Source organism: Zosterops lateralis (genome assembly GCF_965231275.1).
Source record: "Zosterops lateralis genome assembly, chromosome: 25".
Classification (NCBI taxonomy): Eukaryota; Metazoa; Chordata; class Aves; order Passeriformes; family Zosteropidae; genus Zosterops; species Zosterops lateralis.
The window spans coordinates 6,055,168-6,071,145 of record NC_139785.1 but is presented as its reverse complement, the minus strand read 5'-3'; the positions used below and the strand labels follow the sequence as shown (position 1 = coordinate 6,071,145).

General features: G+C 50.4%; 2 protein-coding genes across 2 annotated transcripts in view; one reads left to right on the top strand and one right to left on the bottom strand.

Moving 5' to 3' along the window:
- Positions 1-15,978, bottom strand: part of TIRAP (TIR domain containing adaptor protein) — a 383,808-nt gene that overhangs the window by 270,394 nt on the left and 97,436 nt on the right. The gene's annotated exons all lie outside the window — the stretch shown is intronic.
- Positions 1-15,978, top strand: part of KIRREL3 (kirre like nephrin family adhesion molecule 3) — a gene marked incomplete at both ends in the record, with an annotated part of 348,160 nt that overhangs the window by 280,154 nt on the left and 52,028 nt on the right. Inside the window, one exon of the mRNA XM_083877958.1 lies at positions 13,026-13,183. Coding sequence (XP_083734084.1) covers positions 13,026-13,183 — 158 coding nt within the window. The remainder of the gene's footprint in view (positions 1-13,025; positions 13,184-15,978) is intronic.

Here is a 15,978-nt window from a genome sequence, read left to right as displayed (position 1 = left end):
GTTTATGACATATAAACTTTGGGATCAATCTGTGAGTCAAACTGAGCAAGAGCTCCTCATGCACTTGGATGGTGGGAATAATGGGAAAAGATATGGTAGAACCCCTCAAAGTGGGATTCCCCATGGAATGGAAAGCTGATAATCCATTACCAACAGCAGCTTGTTCTGTGTCCTTGGAGGCTCCTTTGCTGTGACCGAGCAGGGCCATTTCTGATTCAACCTGGTGAGCAGGAACTGGGTGTGGTGGGATTGGTGAGGAGGAACTGGATGTGGTGGGAGCTGGGACTGGTGAGCAGGAACCAGGAGCTGGGATGTCACTGGTGCTGTCCCAATTGCTTTGTGCACGTCTCAGTCCAAGGAGGGGAACAGCCCATGGGGAGCTGCTGCTCCTCAGCCAACAACATTTCAAAGGTGTTGGATGGAGAACAATAACGAGAGCTGCCAGAAAAGAGAAAACAATAAAAACAGAAGGAAACAGAACTATTTCTCTGCAGAAGCCCCTGGGAGCCATCACTCACTCAGATACCTGGTGCTCCCTCCCCTGCTCTTTCCTCGCCTCATTTCCCAGGTCAGGCCAAACCTGCTCCGATTTGCCATCACCTTTCAAGAGGAACGAGACCAAAACATTTCCCCTATTGACATGTTGCTGCCTCTTTTTTTTTTTTGCTATCGATTCCTTAATTAAAAAAGAATAAAATTCCACCAAAGCAGACATTTCTCCGAAACACTCCATCAGTCAAAATAAAAAAAAAAAAAAAATTAAAAATAAAAAAAATAAAAGGAAACAAAATCAATACCTTATTTTTAAAAAAACCAAAACATATTTGAGAGCAGATTTTGGAGCAGCCCCAGTATATCTACTCCCTTCTCTAACAAGTTGTTTGCTCTGCCTTGCCATGCTCTCCAGTCCCTCTTCTCTCCACTGGAATCCTTTCCTCTGGAATTTTTTCTACAAATCCCACCATTTCTGGTAGAGTTGTCACCATTTCTAGAGGGTGAAGCCCAGGGAACCTGCCTGTTTCTCTGTGCACAGGCACCGTGTCCCCAAGGATGGGTGACACCTCTGTCTTTGTGCTCCTCTCAATGAAAAACCTTTGGGAGGCAGAGCAATCCCAAAGCCAATATTCTCAGGATCCTTGTTGTCATGGCTTTAAGCAGGATTCCTGCTTTTCCAGCCCCATTTTCCTGCTCCTGTGCAGTTTTCAGGCTCTCTGGGAATGCTGTGTTAATGGCTCTGGCTCCATGGGGATTGTCTCCACAGAGGGACTTGACTGTCAACAGCCACCCCAGGGGATTCCCTCCGAGCACAGGTTTAAAGATTTGGGTAATTTATCTTAAAATGGGGTGTGTGCTAATGATCTGTGCAGGATGAACAATCCTGGGAAAGGCTGGGGGACTGGAAAAGAGACAAGGGCACTGCTGAAGTGTCTGTGAGGCTGAAGCTTTCCCTCCTGGAGCTGTGCTGCTGCCTGATAAGGGATTCAGAGCAAAGCCAGACGTGTGTCAGTGCTGGGACATTGGGATTGATCGTGCTCCGTTCTGGACAGGCTGGGTTTGGTTTCCTCAGAAATGTGTGGCCCAGCCAGGCTGGAGATAAGGAATTGCACTGCATTGATCAAACCCAGCTGAGGGATGCTGGAGTCAGCCCTGGGGGTTTGCTCAGCCCTCAATGCAGAGCAGATGAAGGTCTGCAGAGCCCTGACCTCTGCAGCTCAGGGACACAGCCCTGGCAGCCAGCAAGTCCCATGGGATCTGCCACAACAACATCATCAGTGGCTGGGTCTGTTTGAGCTTTAAATGCTCTGCAGGTGCTTAAAGCAGAGCTGGGGGATGTTCCTTGTTGGCCAGAGATGGGTGTCCAGTTCCAGCTACACTTTTCCCTGAGGGGATGGTTGGCATGGTGTCGTGGTTTGAAAGAAAAAATGAGTGAGAGGCTCCAAGTCAGAAATACAGTTTAATAAGAAGAAAGGTTAAAAGGTAAAATAAAATAAAATAAATGCAATAATACAAAAGAGCACTGCCAGAGTCAGAACACACCCTGAGCAGGGTGGGGGGAGCAGTCCAGGTGAGGGGCTCTTCCTGAAGCAGTGATCCCACAGAAAGGTCTGGGAGCTCTGCTCCTCTGGGAATCCAGTGGCTCAGGGCTGCTTGTCCTGTCCCAAATCCCAGATTCTCTCCAGGTGGGAATGCTTGGCTCCTCCCCCTGGGCGGAGCACCTCCCAATGCATCACCCCCAGGGCCACAACAGTGAAAATGAGCCCCTGAGCTGGAAACTCACATCTCCTTCTGTCCTCTTGTCCCTGAGCACCCCAGACAGGAGCCCAGGATGAGGCTGGAGATGCAGAAAGGCTCCAAATACAAACCTCCCCTTGCTGTCCTCAGTCTGGGAAGGGCTGTGCCCATCCCTGGGATTCAGGCTGAGATGGGGATGTGCTGCACAGTGGGAGGGGTCCCTGCCTTGCTCTCACACCCTTCCATCTCCTCACACATGGATTGCTGTCCCAGGCTCCCTGCCAGGCCCATCCCAAGGGAAAAGCAGGATTCAGCTCTGCTGAGCCTCCCAGGCCTGTAAGGTGCTGTTCAGATAGTAAACACCACGGCTAATTAACAGAAGAGTTGGCTAATGAGCTCAAGGCACGTGCAGCCTCAAAACAGATCCAGATAATCAAGGCCCAAACTTTAATGACCAGGTCCCAGTCTCCTGTGTCATCCTGCATCACTGAATTTCTGTGGCACCTCCTGGGAGGAGGCAGGCAGGAGTTCTCTCCTCTCATCCTGCAAGAGGGGGGATCTAAGAGCAGCTCTCACCAGAAAAAGGGGACCAGCTCAGGTTTTTTTCCCTTTTTTCCCTATATTTTAATGAACAGTAATAACCCCCCTCTCTTTTTTTCTTTTTTATTTCTTTTTTTTCCCTTTTTTTTTTTTTTCTTCTCTCTCTTTTTTTTAACAATTTGAAACTATCTGACATATGGGAAAAATAATGAATTCAGGTTTTTTTGCCTGCTTTCTCTGATCTGTCAGTCTGCACCCGGGAGCTGCACACAGGGGGAGGAGGAGGCAGGGGGTGCTGCCCTACATTGGGGAGATAATGATGTTCCTGCTGATCCCCCTCCCAGGAGAAGGTTCAGGCATGTCCTGCAGCTGAGATGAGGCAGGGGATGGCACAGCCTTTTCCTTCAGCTTTGCATTTCTCTCTGTGGGAGGGTGTTTGTGGCTACAGCACAGTGAAATGCGCTTGGAGCGTCTCTGCTCCTCATTCCCAGGGGCTCCACTGGATCCAGGTCCCTGTTCCCTCCACAGGGGATTGACCCAGGGCTGTGCTTTAGTTTCAGCATCTTCCCCAAAAGCATCTCTAACCAATCCAGGGCAGGATTAGTGAGGATCCTGCAGCCTCTGCAGAGTCCCAGATTCATTTGGAGAGTTCCAGAATCATTTTGGCTGGAAAAGTTCTCCCAGACCATTGAGTCCAGCCTGTGACCAATCCCCCCTTGTCAGCCCAGAGCCCTGAGTGCCACAGCCAGTTGTTCCTTGAACACCTCCAGAGGTGGGGACTCCACCACCACCCTGGGCAATCCCTGAGCACCTTTTCCATGGGGAAATTCCTCCTGATGTCCAACCTGACCCTCCCCTCGTGCAGTCTGAGGCTGATTCCTCTTGTCCTGTCTGTTCTCTGGGAGCAGAGCCAGACTTTCATGGGGTTCCACCCTCCTGTCAGGGAGTTGTCCCCCCTGGGCCTCCTTTTCCCACAGAAGGTCCTACATGGGACACCCAAATGTGGCTCAGCCCCTGCCTTTCCTCCAAAGCAGGTGGGGGTTTTGCACAGGTCTTGGTGCAGGGCAGCCAGGCAGAGCAGGAGGCTTGTAAAAGAACAGGGATGAAGGGATATTCAGCTGGGAAAGCCTGGAATTCGGAAAACCTGGTCTGGTCTATCTGTGCCTCAGTTTCCCCTGTGCCCAGAGCAGCTGTGGCTGCCCCATCCCTGCAAGTGTCCAAGGCCAGCTTGGACAGGGCTGGGATAGTAGAAAGTGTCCCTGCCCATAGAAAAGATGAGCTTTAAGGTCCTTTCCAGCTCAAACCATTCCACAATTCCATGATTTCATACTCAGCTGCCTGTGCTGGGGAGGAGCATCCCCAGCAGAGGGATCCTGTGTGTGATAGGAGCTCTTATCAGTAAATTTGATAACAGCAGTGCTAACAAGGCCGGGTGGGCAGCTCGTTTTTCCTCCATTCCTCTCCCATCCCTGCTGACACACCTGGGAAGCCTCACCCTGACTTCCCACCATCCTGACAGGCAGGATTGGAACCATTAATCACCATTAATCACCCTGGATCTCACAGACCCACCTCTCTCAGTCGTGGGCAACACTCTTCATCTCACGGGCAGCCAGAGCAAAGCAAAACAGCTCCCCCCAAATCCCCCCACCCTGAGTGAGGGCTTGATCCCTCCAAAAACACTGCCTTGGTGGGGAGAATCGAACAAGAAGCTGACAAATGCAATTTATTCTTTACCATTGTGCTGCCCTTTCAGCTGGGAGAGGAAAAATTTAAGTTGTTTTTTTTTTTCACTCTTTGCAGAGTGAACACTCCAAGTAAACAATCCATACCTGGCCAGCCACCTGCCTGCACAGCATCTGGCTCTTTGTTAAAGGGTGGAAAGGGGGCTGCCAAAACTTTTTTTTCCTCCTCCCATAGAAGGCTTTTCACAGGAATACAAATGCTCCCTCATGCCACGACAGATCTGCTTGTGTGCTCTCCAAAATGGATCCTGCCCAGCTCTCACAAAAAGGATTTCAGAACTTGGACATTTGGTTTAATTCCAATCCATTGTGAAAACTGAATATTTAAAATGTTTTCTAGCCAAGAATCTGGGAGCAAACCTCTCCTCAGCAGGAAAAAAGCAGAATATTTCAGTGATACTCCTCAAAATGACCTGGAGAGGGCTTAGATGAAGGAAAATCAGTCCCTCCAGGGCAGTGAGTGGGGAAGCAGAGCTGAGCTTTGCTGCAGTGAGATGAAACCATCTCTAGGAATCATTTCTGAATTTTTTAGGGATCTGCATTCTCCAGCAAGACGCTGTTCCACTGGAGAAACCCATCCTGCTGACCCTAGAAATGTGCAACATGTGAGACTTCCAGCAGCTGGACGAAAAAAGAGACAAATCATTAGCAGAAAATAGGAAAAATAGAGGAAAAAAAAGAGGGGAAATTTAGGAAATATTAGTGGTTTGAGCTCCTTAATGTGAGGAGGGTCCAGGAATGAGGCTCAGCTGCAGAAAAAGGAGGGAAACAGGGCTACAGGTGTCTGTTTGGGATGGAGAGAAGGCAACAACTGCCCAGGCCCCTCCCGCTCACACACAAACTCTGAAAGTGCCACAAGACAAATAGGACCCAGAGAGAGATGCACTATTTAAACTTTCATCACTATTTTTCTCCCTGGCTCGCCTTGTTTCTTTTGATTTATTTTTTAGCGTGTTTTTCCCCGGGCTGTGCTGTTCTCCTGCATCTCTCTTTCCTCTCTTTCTTCAGCCGGCGCCGTTTGGGGGCACCAGGGGCTGCCCAGCATTTTTCAGGCTGTCCAGGCTCAGCTCCCATGGGGAGGCAGGAGGAATGAGGCAGCAGAGCTGTAGGGGCACCTGTGGAGGGCAGGGAGAAGGAACTCTGCAGAGCTGAGATATTCTAGACACATGTGGGTTTATTGCAGGTCGTGGGTAAAAAGGGCTTTGCCTTCAGCCACCAGCCTGGGCTGGAGGGAACCCCAAAGAGAGAGGGAGAGAGAGGGGTGTGAGGTGAGGGAGGTAAAAGAGCTGAGAGGGGTAAGAGAGATCGAGGCCCTTGTTCCAATCCATTCCATCTCCTTTTGTGTTGAATATTCTAATTTACAGTGACCAACCGGCGCCAGATACAAACCCTACAGACTTTGCCTGCAGCCCATGAGAACTGCTCTATCCCCACATCATCCTGTATTCTAAACTCTAAAGAGACTTTTCTCATCCACCTTTTCCCTGATGCCTTGGCAGGGTGGAGAGGGGCTGCACCCTTGGCTCCTTTTGTTTTCTGTCCTTCCACCCATCTCCAGCTCATCCCCGTCTTCCTGCCTGCCATGATCACATCTCAGAGCTGCCCTTCATTTCTATTTCCCTCACAGGTTTTACATCTCCAGTATTTCTTACCAGGCAATCATATCCACAACCCTTCCTGTCCCATCTTTCCCAACACAGAGCAGCATCAGGCTGGGGAAAGTGTGGCCAGGACACAGCAGGGACAACAGGGGATCTGTAGACACGACATCCTCCTTTTTCCATCCATCCCTGACCGAGCAAGGATTAAGGGAACAGCTCTAGAGCAAAAATCCCATCCCACTGCCATCAGTCCCAGGGCTTGGCCTGGGGTTGATGCAGGAAGGGTGCCAGGGGAGGGTGCAATTGCCATCCAGGGCTGGATTTCCTCCAGATTTTAGGTCACCAAGCCCCACAGTCCTGCCCCAAGTCCCCACTTGGTGCTGCCCTGAGGAGCCCAGCCCACGACAATGCTCAGACAGCAAAATCCCAGCCTTTCAAGTGTTGGACAAAGCCTAAGAGTCTGTTTATATCCTTCCTAGCTCTGAAGAACTGCTGGAAATCTGAATCCTAAATGTGTAAAGGCCTGATAAATGGAAAGCTAAGCACTCCTGGAGCTGTAAGCTGCTCTGCAGTGGTTTAGGCCCTCACAATTCGCAGCCTTCAGGGTTGATAATACAGCAAGACCCTGAGCAGTCTGCTGGAAAACCCTGCCAGAAACACAATCCCTGTAAGGGGATTCTCTTATCCAGTGTAGCAAGCTTCATCCCAAAAGCAGTTTTGTGTTCTAACCCTTTTCCTCCCCTTGGAAAGCTTTCCTAGACACTTGATGAAACAGAGAAACCTCCTTTCTCCCCCAGCATCCAAATTTTCCTGCTTTTTCCTTTGTCTTCTCCCAACCTTCTCCTGGTTCTTTCACTGTAACTCATCCCAGTGAAGCCTCCCAGCCTTGATTTTTCCAGTTTAACAAGCCAACCTCTGCTGATTTCACCTGGTAGGGGGGCTGCTCTTTTCCTTTGATCAGCTCCAGGGAGTTCAGCATCCACAACTGTGGCCAAAAGCCCCCAGAATCTCAAAAGCTTCGTGCAGAGCAACACCACTAAAGCTCCAAAACGCCCCCGAGGCTGGTGGGGAAAGCAGACACTGTCTGGGAAGAGGAGGCAGCTCCCTGCAGTTCTCAAGCAGAGAGGAGGATGTTCTGATCCCAAACGATGCAGAGAAATGACACCACAGCCAATTAACTCTTCACTCTGCTGAGTATCATCAGCAAGAGCTTTTTGCCTGTCCCGGGTTGCAGTGTAGGATGTACACAAAGTATTTATTCTATCACCATCTTCATGAACTGTTGAAACCAGGTGGGGCAGTGTTTTCCCAAGCCCCTGCCTCTTCTGCTCATGGCCTTTGGGGTGTCTTCTGCTCATGGCCCATCAATGCCTTGCCCAGGACTCACAGGGAACTCCCTCCAGGAGCTCTCTCTGTTTAATGGGCCATCAAGGAGCCACTGCACGACTCCTCATCCCATTGGGAGATGCTCCCAATGCCCAGGGGGAGGAGCCAAGCATTCCCACCTGGAGAGAATCTGGGATTTGGGACAGGACAAGCAGCCCTGAGCCACTGGATTCCCAGAGGAGCAGAGCTCCCAGACCTTTCTGTGGGATCACTGCTTCAGGAAGAGCCCCTCACCTGGACTGCTCCCCCCACCCTGCTCAGGGTGTGTTCTGACTCTGGCAGTGCTCCTTTGTGTTACTGCATTTATTTTATTTTATTTTTACCTTTTTACCTTTCCTCTTATTACATTATATCTCTGACTTGGAGCCTCTCATTCATTTTGCTTTCAAACCACAACATTGCCAAAGTCACATCCCCAAAGCCTTGATACATTGACCAGCTTTTGGACCAGGACAGGATCAGGGATACACAGAATATGTGGGGTTGGGAGGCCACTTAGTCCAACCCCACCTTCCTCTAAATCAGAGGATCACCATCTTCCAGGCAAGGACCTTCCAGAGGCTGCAGGTTGAATCCTGCTTCTTTCACAAGTGTTTTGCCAGCCAGCAAAGCTGGACTGTGAATGCCCCAGCGTGGAGCAGAGCTGGGATCTGCAAAGGCAAGCTCTGTGTGCAGGGTTTGTATTCCAAACCCTCCCCAAGGGTCAGGGCAGCACCAGGCCTGGGTCAGACCCAGAAACTCTTGTGTGATGCCTCGTAAGGCTGGCTTGTCTACAAGAGCTGAACATGCCTCCCTGACAAGCTGCAGGGCCGTGTCTGAATGCACAAACACTTCAGCAAAGCTCCCACATCCACCCTCACTGTGCTGAGGCTGAGCTCAATCCCCCTGGGCTGCCTCCCCAGGGCCTCCCTCGCTGCAGAGACAAAACACAGGAGCAAAGGAACCTGTGCTCAGCTTGGCTTTTTCATCTCCACGGGGTTTTGTGTTCTCACTGCGAGGCAGCTGTCCCTGCTGGGGACGCTGGGGATGCTCTTGATGCATCACGGAATTGCAGAATAGGCTTGGAAGGGACCCTAAAACCCATCCAGGGCCACCCCTGCCATGGGCAGGGACTCCTTCCAGTATCCCAGGTTGATCCAAGTCCTGTCCAGCCTGGCCTGGGATTCTTCCAGGGATGGGGCAGCCACAGCTTTCCTGGGAAATCTGTGCCTCACCTCCCTCCCAGGGAACAATTCCTGCCCAATCTCCCATCCAGCCCTGCCCTCTGGCAGTGGGAGCCATTCCCTGTGTCCTGTCCCTCCATCCCTTGTCCCCAGTCCCTCTCCAGCTCTCCTGGAGCCCCTTTAGGCCCTGGAAGCAGCTCTCAGCTCTCCCCAGAGCCCTCCCCTCTCCAGGCTGAACACACCCAAATGTTTCACACTCGTTCTCTCAGCTCTGGGACCATGAAGCACCTTCCAGTGGTTCATTGTGATCACCAGGAGCATCCTCTGGTCACTGATATTTGTTTAACGCCCACATGAGCTGGGCCCAGAGCCCCAAAAGCCACAGACCCCCTGGGGAAGGGGAGTCATGCAGATGAGCAGAGCCCCAGCAAGGCCTTTTCCAAGAGGATTTTTTTTGCTGAGTCTGACACCAGCTGAGCTTTCCTTGCAGATATTTGGCTCAGGGCAACCCTTGGGGGCTGCTCAGTGTCTGCCTCTCCAGCCCAGCAGCTGGGGGGCCCTTGCAGGTGCTGGGGTTGAATCACTTAACCCTGAAGAAGAGGTTGGCCCCAAGAAGAGGAGGTTGGTTGGTTACACAAACCCAGCAGCAGTCAGGTACCAGCCACAGAAACACAGCAAAACAGCTTTAATTAGGGAAAATGTGCTGGTGGCTGCAGGGCTTTTTGCTTCCTCCCCTTCCAGGACCTGGCTGCTGGAGGATCTCAGTAAATATTGCTAATGACTGAGGCTCTGTTTGCTCACCACATCCTCGTCCAAGTGCAGGGAGCATTTAAAGGCATCCACGTCATCCCTGACTCAAAGGCAGCGTTGGCCTGGGGTCTCAGCCCAGTTCTGTGGGGGTCACTAATTAATCACAGTGTGCAGGGTGATTAACAACTAATTCTAAAAGCTGAAGAATGCACCAAGAGCAGCATCATTTAGTTGTGTTTCTTCATGACGATGTGCTGTGAGTGCACTTTTCCCAAGGGCAGGGAGCAGAGACCCCAGGCTGTCCCCTCTCAGTCAGACAGCCCAGAGCTATGGGGAATGGATTTAAGCCTGTCCAAGACTGGTTTAAAAATATTCAGCAATTCCTGTATTTTGACAGAAAATGAGGGGTTTGGCAGGGAGAAGCTCGTCAGCATTTTTTTTGTAAAGTTTTGTCTGTGGTGAAGAGAGGGACAAGTGTCCAGTGTGGGGAACAGGAGACCTTCTGCTGGGGTGATTCAGAAGATTTCACTGTCACATCCATTTGGGGATGATTTATGGGGACTCCCACCCCATAAAAAGCTGCATGTCACAGACTGATGGAATCATTCAGGTTGGAAAAGCCCTGTCAGCCCATGGAGTTCCCCACCATGTTCACCACTAACCACATCCCCAAGTGCCACATCCAGGGATAGGGATTCCACCACAGCCTGTGCCCACCTCACCACCCTTTCAGTGAAGAATTTTTCCTTAATATCCCAACCACACCTCCCCTTGAGGCCTTTTCCATCCAGTTTTCTGTTCCCGTGGGCTCGAGCTCTCCTGGATCCCTTCTCCATGATTTTAATCCTCCTGGGCACGTGTGGGTTAACTCCACTTGCTTTGCTGTCAGGAATAACCACCCTGCAACCCCAAACAACTCTTCCTATTTATATCCCTGCTTTAATCACCAAGGCTGGTGCTTCCATAGCTACGTGATTAAAAATTAGGAGAGACCAGATTCTGTAGTGGTGCCTCATAATAACAGCCAATCCTGGGAGCAGAGTGGATGAATAATGGATCATGGCTCCATTGCTACTGCTTTTTGCTTTCCCTCCTTTCTTCTTCTCCCTTTTTCATCTTTTTATTCTTCTCCTCCTCCTCCTCCTCCTCCTCCTCTCCCAGGCTGGAGTTGGGGTGGGGAAGGAATAAATCCATCCTTCATATTGCAGAGGTTAGAGAGACATCACTGATTCCTCTTCATCAGAGCCTCCACCCCAAGAAAATTTCCCTGTCAGGGAGCCTGGAGACATCAATAATTCAGGGCTACCTGGAGGACTGGGCAATGAAAACCATTTACTGGGGAAGAGGGAGCCAGAGCCCATCCTCTCCTCATTGCCACGAGCAGCTCCTCAAGGTTGGCTGCTGATCCCATGGGGAAAAACAGGAGAAAAACTATAAAAAATGAGGATTTCTGGCACAGGCCAGAGAAGTGATTCCATGTTTATTTGTGTTTTGTTGTGCCCTGTCCCATAATATTCCCTAGTGGAGACACTTTGCAGGGGAGATGTTGCTGCAGGAATGTCAAACATCCCACCATAAAAGTTCCTTTATTAAATTCCAAGATGGTCTTCAGAGAAGGATTTGTGGGTTGGTTTATTCCCCGACTCTACAAGATGAATTTTCAATATTTTTTTTTACAAGCAGAGGTCAAATTCAATTAATGGATTCAGTGAGGGGAAAAAAAGAATTATTGAAAAATGCCAGATCTGGTTTTAAAGAGCATGAACTCATCCAACGAAATAAAATAAATAATTTTTTAAAAATTAAAATTCAAACTTCCTTTTATAGTTAAATAACTCGTTCCCAATTCCAGATCCCAGTGACGGGCATTCCAACTAACCCAAAGCACAGATTTTCACTTTCTTTTTTCCACTCTTTTAGCCTGGGAGGGAAAAAAAATAATAAATAAAATAAAATAAAAAGTACATTTTGGATCAGTGTAGAAAAGCTTTTCTCCCCAGCCCTTGGGTTCCACCCAGTGAGCTGAAAAATCCCATTACTGCCAGGCCTGGCAGGCGGTGTGTGCTCAGCAGGGTGTGCCCCCAGCACATCTGCATCTCCTGCAAATCCCAGCCCGGGGCAGCTGCCACCTCTGGATTGTCAGGGAACATAATCCCTGCCCAATTCCTGAGCCCAGCCCGGTGATGGAGGAGCCACTGAAGAGTTTTTAAATCCTCCTCAGCCAACCACAACATGGGGATAGGTGAGGAGTGGAGAGGAGATTGGGGATTTTGGAGGGGGCTTAGGGCAGATTTGGCTCTGAGGGGGAAGAGCATCAACCAGTCTTGGGTTGGGTTTCAGGTTGTTTAAAGTCCTTGGCCCTCTAAAAGCCCCAAGTCGCGTCGGTAGAAAAAAGCAGAGTCCTCAAGGTTTTGTTTTCAGGTTTCTCCTGTTGTTTATTATTTGATATCTCAGAGTTTTCTCTGCTCCCAGCCGAGGTCTGGACAGGGCTGGGACATGAGGGGACGGCCCCCGATGGGGTCACCTCACATTTATACAGATAACCACGGGTGGGGTATTTACAATTTCACACCAATGCCCAGGGCTCACACTAAAAGGGTCATTTCTGCTCTGACCCAACCCACTGTCACTGCCCTGTGCCATCACCACCCCAGGGGATGGAGGGCGGGGGAGAAGGAGAGGGACACGAGGCACCACCCAAATTCCACCATTTTGTCCCCCATTTACCTCTATTCTATGAACCCCAAAACTACTGAATTTTACATCTTCTACTGTGCTAAACTACTGTTTTCACATCCTGGTGGTTTGCAATTCCTCTCTCAGTGTTGGAGACTAAAATCAATCCCAGTGTTTTCCTGGGCTGTGCCAAGGTCTCCAAACCCCCTGGACCAGCTCCACACCCCCTGCCCAGGGCTCAAACTCCCTTCCTCGGGTCCCAGCTCATCCCAGGGGGTGTCCTGGACTCCGACAAACCAGCTCCACTTTGGCAGAAAACTGTTGGATTTCACCCAAAGGATGATGAGGGTTGGAGGGTTCTGCCATCCATTTCTGAGCAGGGCGTGAAGGAGCAATTTCCCATTTCTTGATAATTCTTTTTGTGTGTCCTTCCCATTCCTGCTGGCCCCACAGGGGCCCCAGGAGCCCCAGCCAGGCCATGGATGGGCAGCACATCTGTCTGTAGCAAGAACAGCATTTGGCTTCCCAAGGTCGTGGTTGGGAAAAGCTCAGTGAGTTTGGGTTGTGGTTTGGGCTGGAAAGGCTCTCAGTGAGGGGTTGTCACCAACAAGGAGGTTCCTCACTGTTTCCCTGGGATAATGTGAGGCATCCATGGGATTGGGGATGATGTTAAAGAGCCAGGGAGAGGGAGGGCCAAACTTGCGTCTCTCACAGAGCAGAAATAAAAGTGTATTTGTCTTAGACAGGAACGTTTTATCTCTTGATGAAAAATACTCACTCAGTGTGGGCAGCACTGCCATGGCCACCCCAAACTCTGCAGAGTGTGAGAGGTGACAGGCCAGTCCTGGCAGCCCAGCCCTCACGGGTGACTCCAGGAAGGTTTGGTTTCACACCTCAGATGACATTGTCTGCCCTGTGCTCTTTCCCTGCAGTTCCTCCAGACGACCCTGTCATTATGGGGGGGCCCATCATCAGCCTGAGGGCAGGAGACCCCCTGAACCTGACCTGCCACGCTGACAACGCCAAGCCAGCAGCCTCCATCATCTGGATGAGGAGGGGAGAGGTCATCAATGGAGCCACCTATTCCAAGGTGAGGCTGGGACAAGGCCTGGCTTGTGAAAGGGGCACCAGGCCTGACACTTCACACAACCCCAAAATATTTGGGGCTGAGACTCTCACTCTGCATCCCCCCAAAAACCTTCCCAGTGGGGAGCTGTTGTGGTTTGAAACCAAAATGAATGAGAGGCTCCAAGTCAGAGATATAATTTAATAAGAAGAAAGGTAAAAAGGTAAAAATAAAATAAAATAAATGCAATAACACAAAAGAGCACTGACAGAGTCAGAACACACCCTGAGCAGGGTGGGGGGAGCAGTCCAGGTGAGGGGCTCTTCCTGAAGCAGTGATCCCACAGAAAGGTCTGGGAGCTCTGCTCCTCTGGGAATCCAGTGGCTCAGGGCTGCTTGTCCTGTCCCAAATCCCAGATTCTCTCCAGGTGGGAATGCTTGGCTCCTCCCCCTGGGCATTGGGAGCATCTCCCAATGGGATGAGGAGTCGTGCAGTGGCTCCTTGATGGCCCATTAAACAGAGAGAGCTCCTGGAGGGAGTTCCCTGTGAGTCCTGGGCAAGGCATTGATGGGCCATGAGCAGAAGAGCCCAAAGGAGGGGCCTGGGAAAACACTGCCCCACCTGGTTCCAACAGCTCATGGGGATGGGGATGGGATAAATACTGTGTGCACATCCTACACCACAACCCAGGACAGGAGATGGGAGGAAAACAATCAGCAGGATGCAAGTGAGAACCCACAAACTGTCACCAAAACGGGTTTTCTGCTCTGAATTTGGCTTTTTGTACCTTCTCACTCCTGCTGTGGCCACTTCTCCCCCGTTAATCCCACCTGTTGATGTTGTGTGGAGCAGCACTGACCCAGCCCTGGTTCTGCTTCTGCAACAGAACCTCTGGATCAAAGGGGTGGTTGCACTGACCTGTGTCCTCGCCTCCAACTGCAATTTTCCATGAAAAATTGTCAGGGTTCTTGGCATTTTTTTTTAATTTAGACAGAAAGTCTTTATGGGGTCGTGAAGGAAATCATCAAAGAGCAACCAGCAGCACACTGGGAAGGAGAAACCCAGATGTTCTCCTGGTTATGGGCATCTCGTGGCTGCTGAGCCTGAAAGATTCAGCAACACTCGACAGCTTTAATGAAAATTTCTAAACAGCAAAATCCGAGCCCTAAAATGGGTCAGTTTGCAGCCAAGACTTCAAAGTGGGCAGTCAGAGCCATTCCTCGAGATCTTTAATAAACATTTCATCCTCTGCTGCCACTGGGAAGGCTCCATCCAGCCTCGTTCCAGAAATATCCTGATTTGCTGGGGAGAGCAGAGGAGGCAGGACACACTCCCTGCTTCCTCCTCCTCCTCCTCCTCCTCCTCCTCCTCCTCCTTCCCTGCAGCTGGGGGTGAGCAGAGGGGAGCCTGCCCCATCTCCCTGCCTGAGATGTGAGAGGCAGCACTAATTAGAGCCAGAGAGAACTGACCTCCCTCTCTCTCTCTCTCTCTCTCTCAAATCGAGTGGAATTAATTAAAATCCAGGCTGTTGACGTGCAGTTGTTCACAGTTTATCCCCCTCACCCCCAGCCTTCCCTTCCAGGGCTGTCAGACCTGGCCCTGAGGAGACAAATTTTGGGTTCTCTCCCTTCCAGACCCACAAGCAGTGGGGACCAGAGAAGAGGGAATTCCCATCTTTAAAATATTCCCAACAAAAGACCCTTCCAAAGCAGAGTTTTCCAGGCTGCAGATCCATCTCCCACAGCACAGAGATCTCCAGGGCATTTTTAGCAGTTGGCAGGGATGGGCTGGGAGGGGAGCCCTGTTCTGCATCCTTCTTCCTCCTGGAGTCAGGAAAACCTCTGTTTTGGAAGCTGAACCTCATTTTCTCCTGAATTCCTGAAGGTTTCCATGAGGCCCTTCCACATTAAAAAAGAAAATCAGCCTTTAGAAAAGCTAGCAGACCATTTTAGACATTTTTTTGAGTCGGAAGTTTGGATTTTTGAGGTCTTTGGGGTCTAGAAACGTTTCCCTTTTGAAGCTCCCTGTAAAATAGTTCCTCAATCTGCCTCTTTCTGCTTCTCCAAGAAAACTGAAGCCCAGCCCAGCTTTCCTTTGATCCAGATATTCCAGCCAGCCCAAAAGAAGCCCTGTTTGGGTTACTGACTGCCTGAAACCATCCACACCGAGTGATAATTTCTTTGTTACTGTGAATTTCCAGTCCACCAACTGATCCATTTGCAATCCCAGCCAGGCAGCACAGAGCAGCCACAGCTGACTGAAACCCCCTGATCCATATTGACAGGGAACATTACAAGATCCTGCAGGATTTGGAGGTTAATCCCAAACAGGGGAAATCCTGCACAGACTGAGGGTTCACCCCAACTCCAGCACCAAAAGTGGGGCTGTTCCCCAAGGGAAGAGCACACAGGGTGACAATAAAACAATCACAGAGCATCATCCTGTGTCCAGAGGTGGGAACAGAGCTGGGGAAGGGGCTGGAGGACCAGGAGTGTCTGGGGGAGCTGTGGGGGCTCAGCCTGGAGAAATAAAGGGTCTCTACAACTCCCTGACAGGATTGGGAGCTGCGACAGGAGTCAGGCTCAGATCCCAGGGAACAAGGACAGGATAAGAGGAAATGGCCTTAAATTGTGCCAGGGGATGTTTAGATTGGATATCAATAAAATTTCTTTACTGGAAAGGTGTTCAGACATTGAAACAAGCTCTCAGCATGGTGGTGGTGGGTTCCCCATCCCTGGAAATGTTCCAAAAACTTGTGTAGGTGTGGAGAGGGAGGTGGTTTAACAAGTCAGTGCTGAGGAAATGGATGGACTTGATCT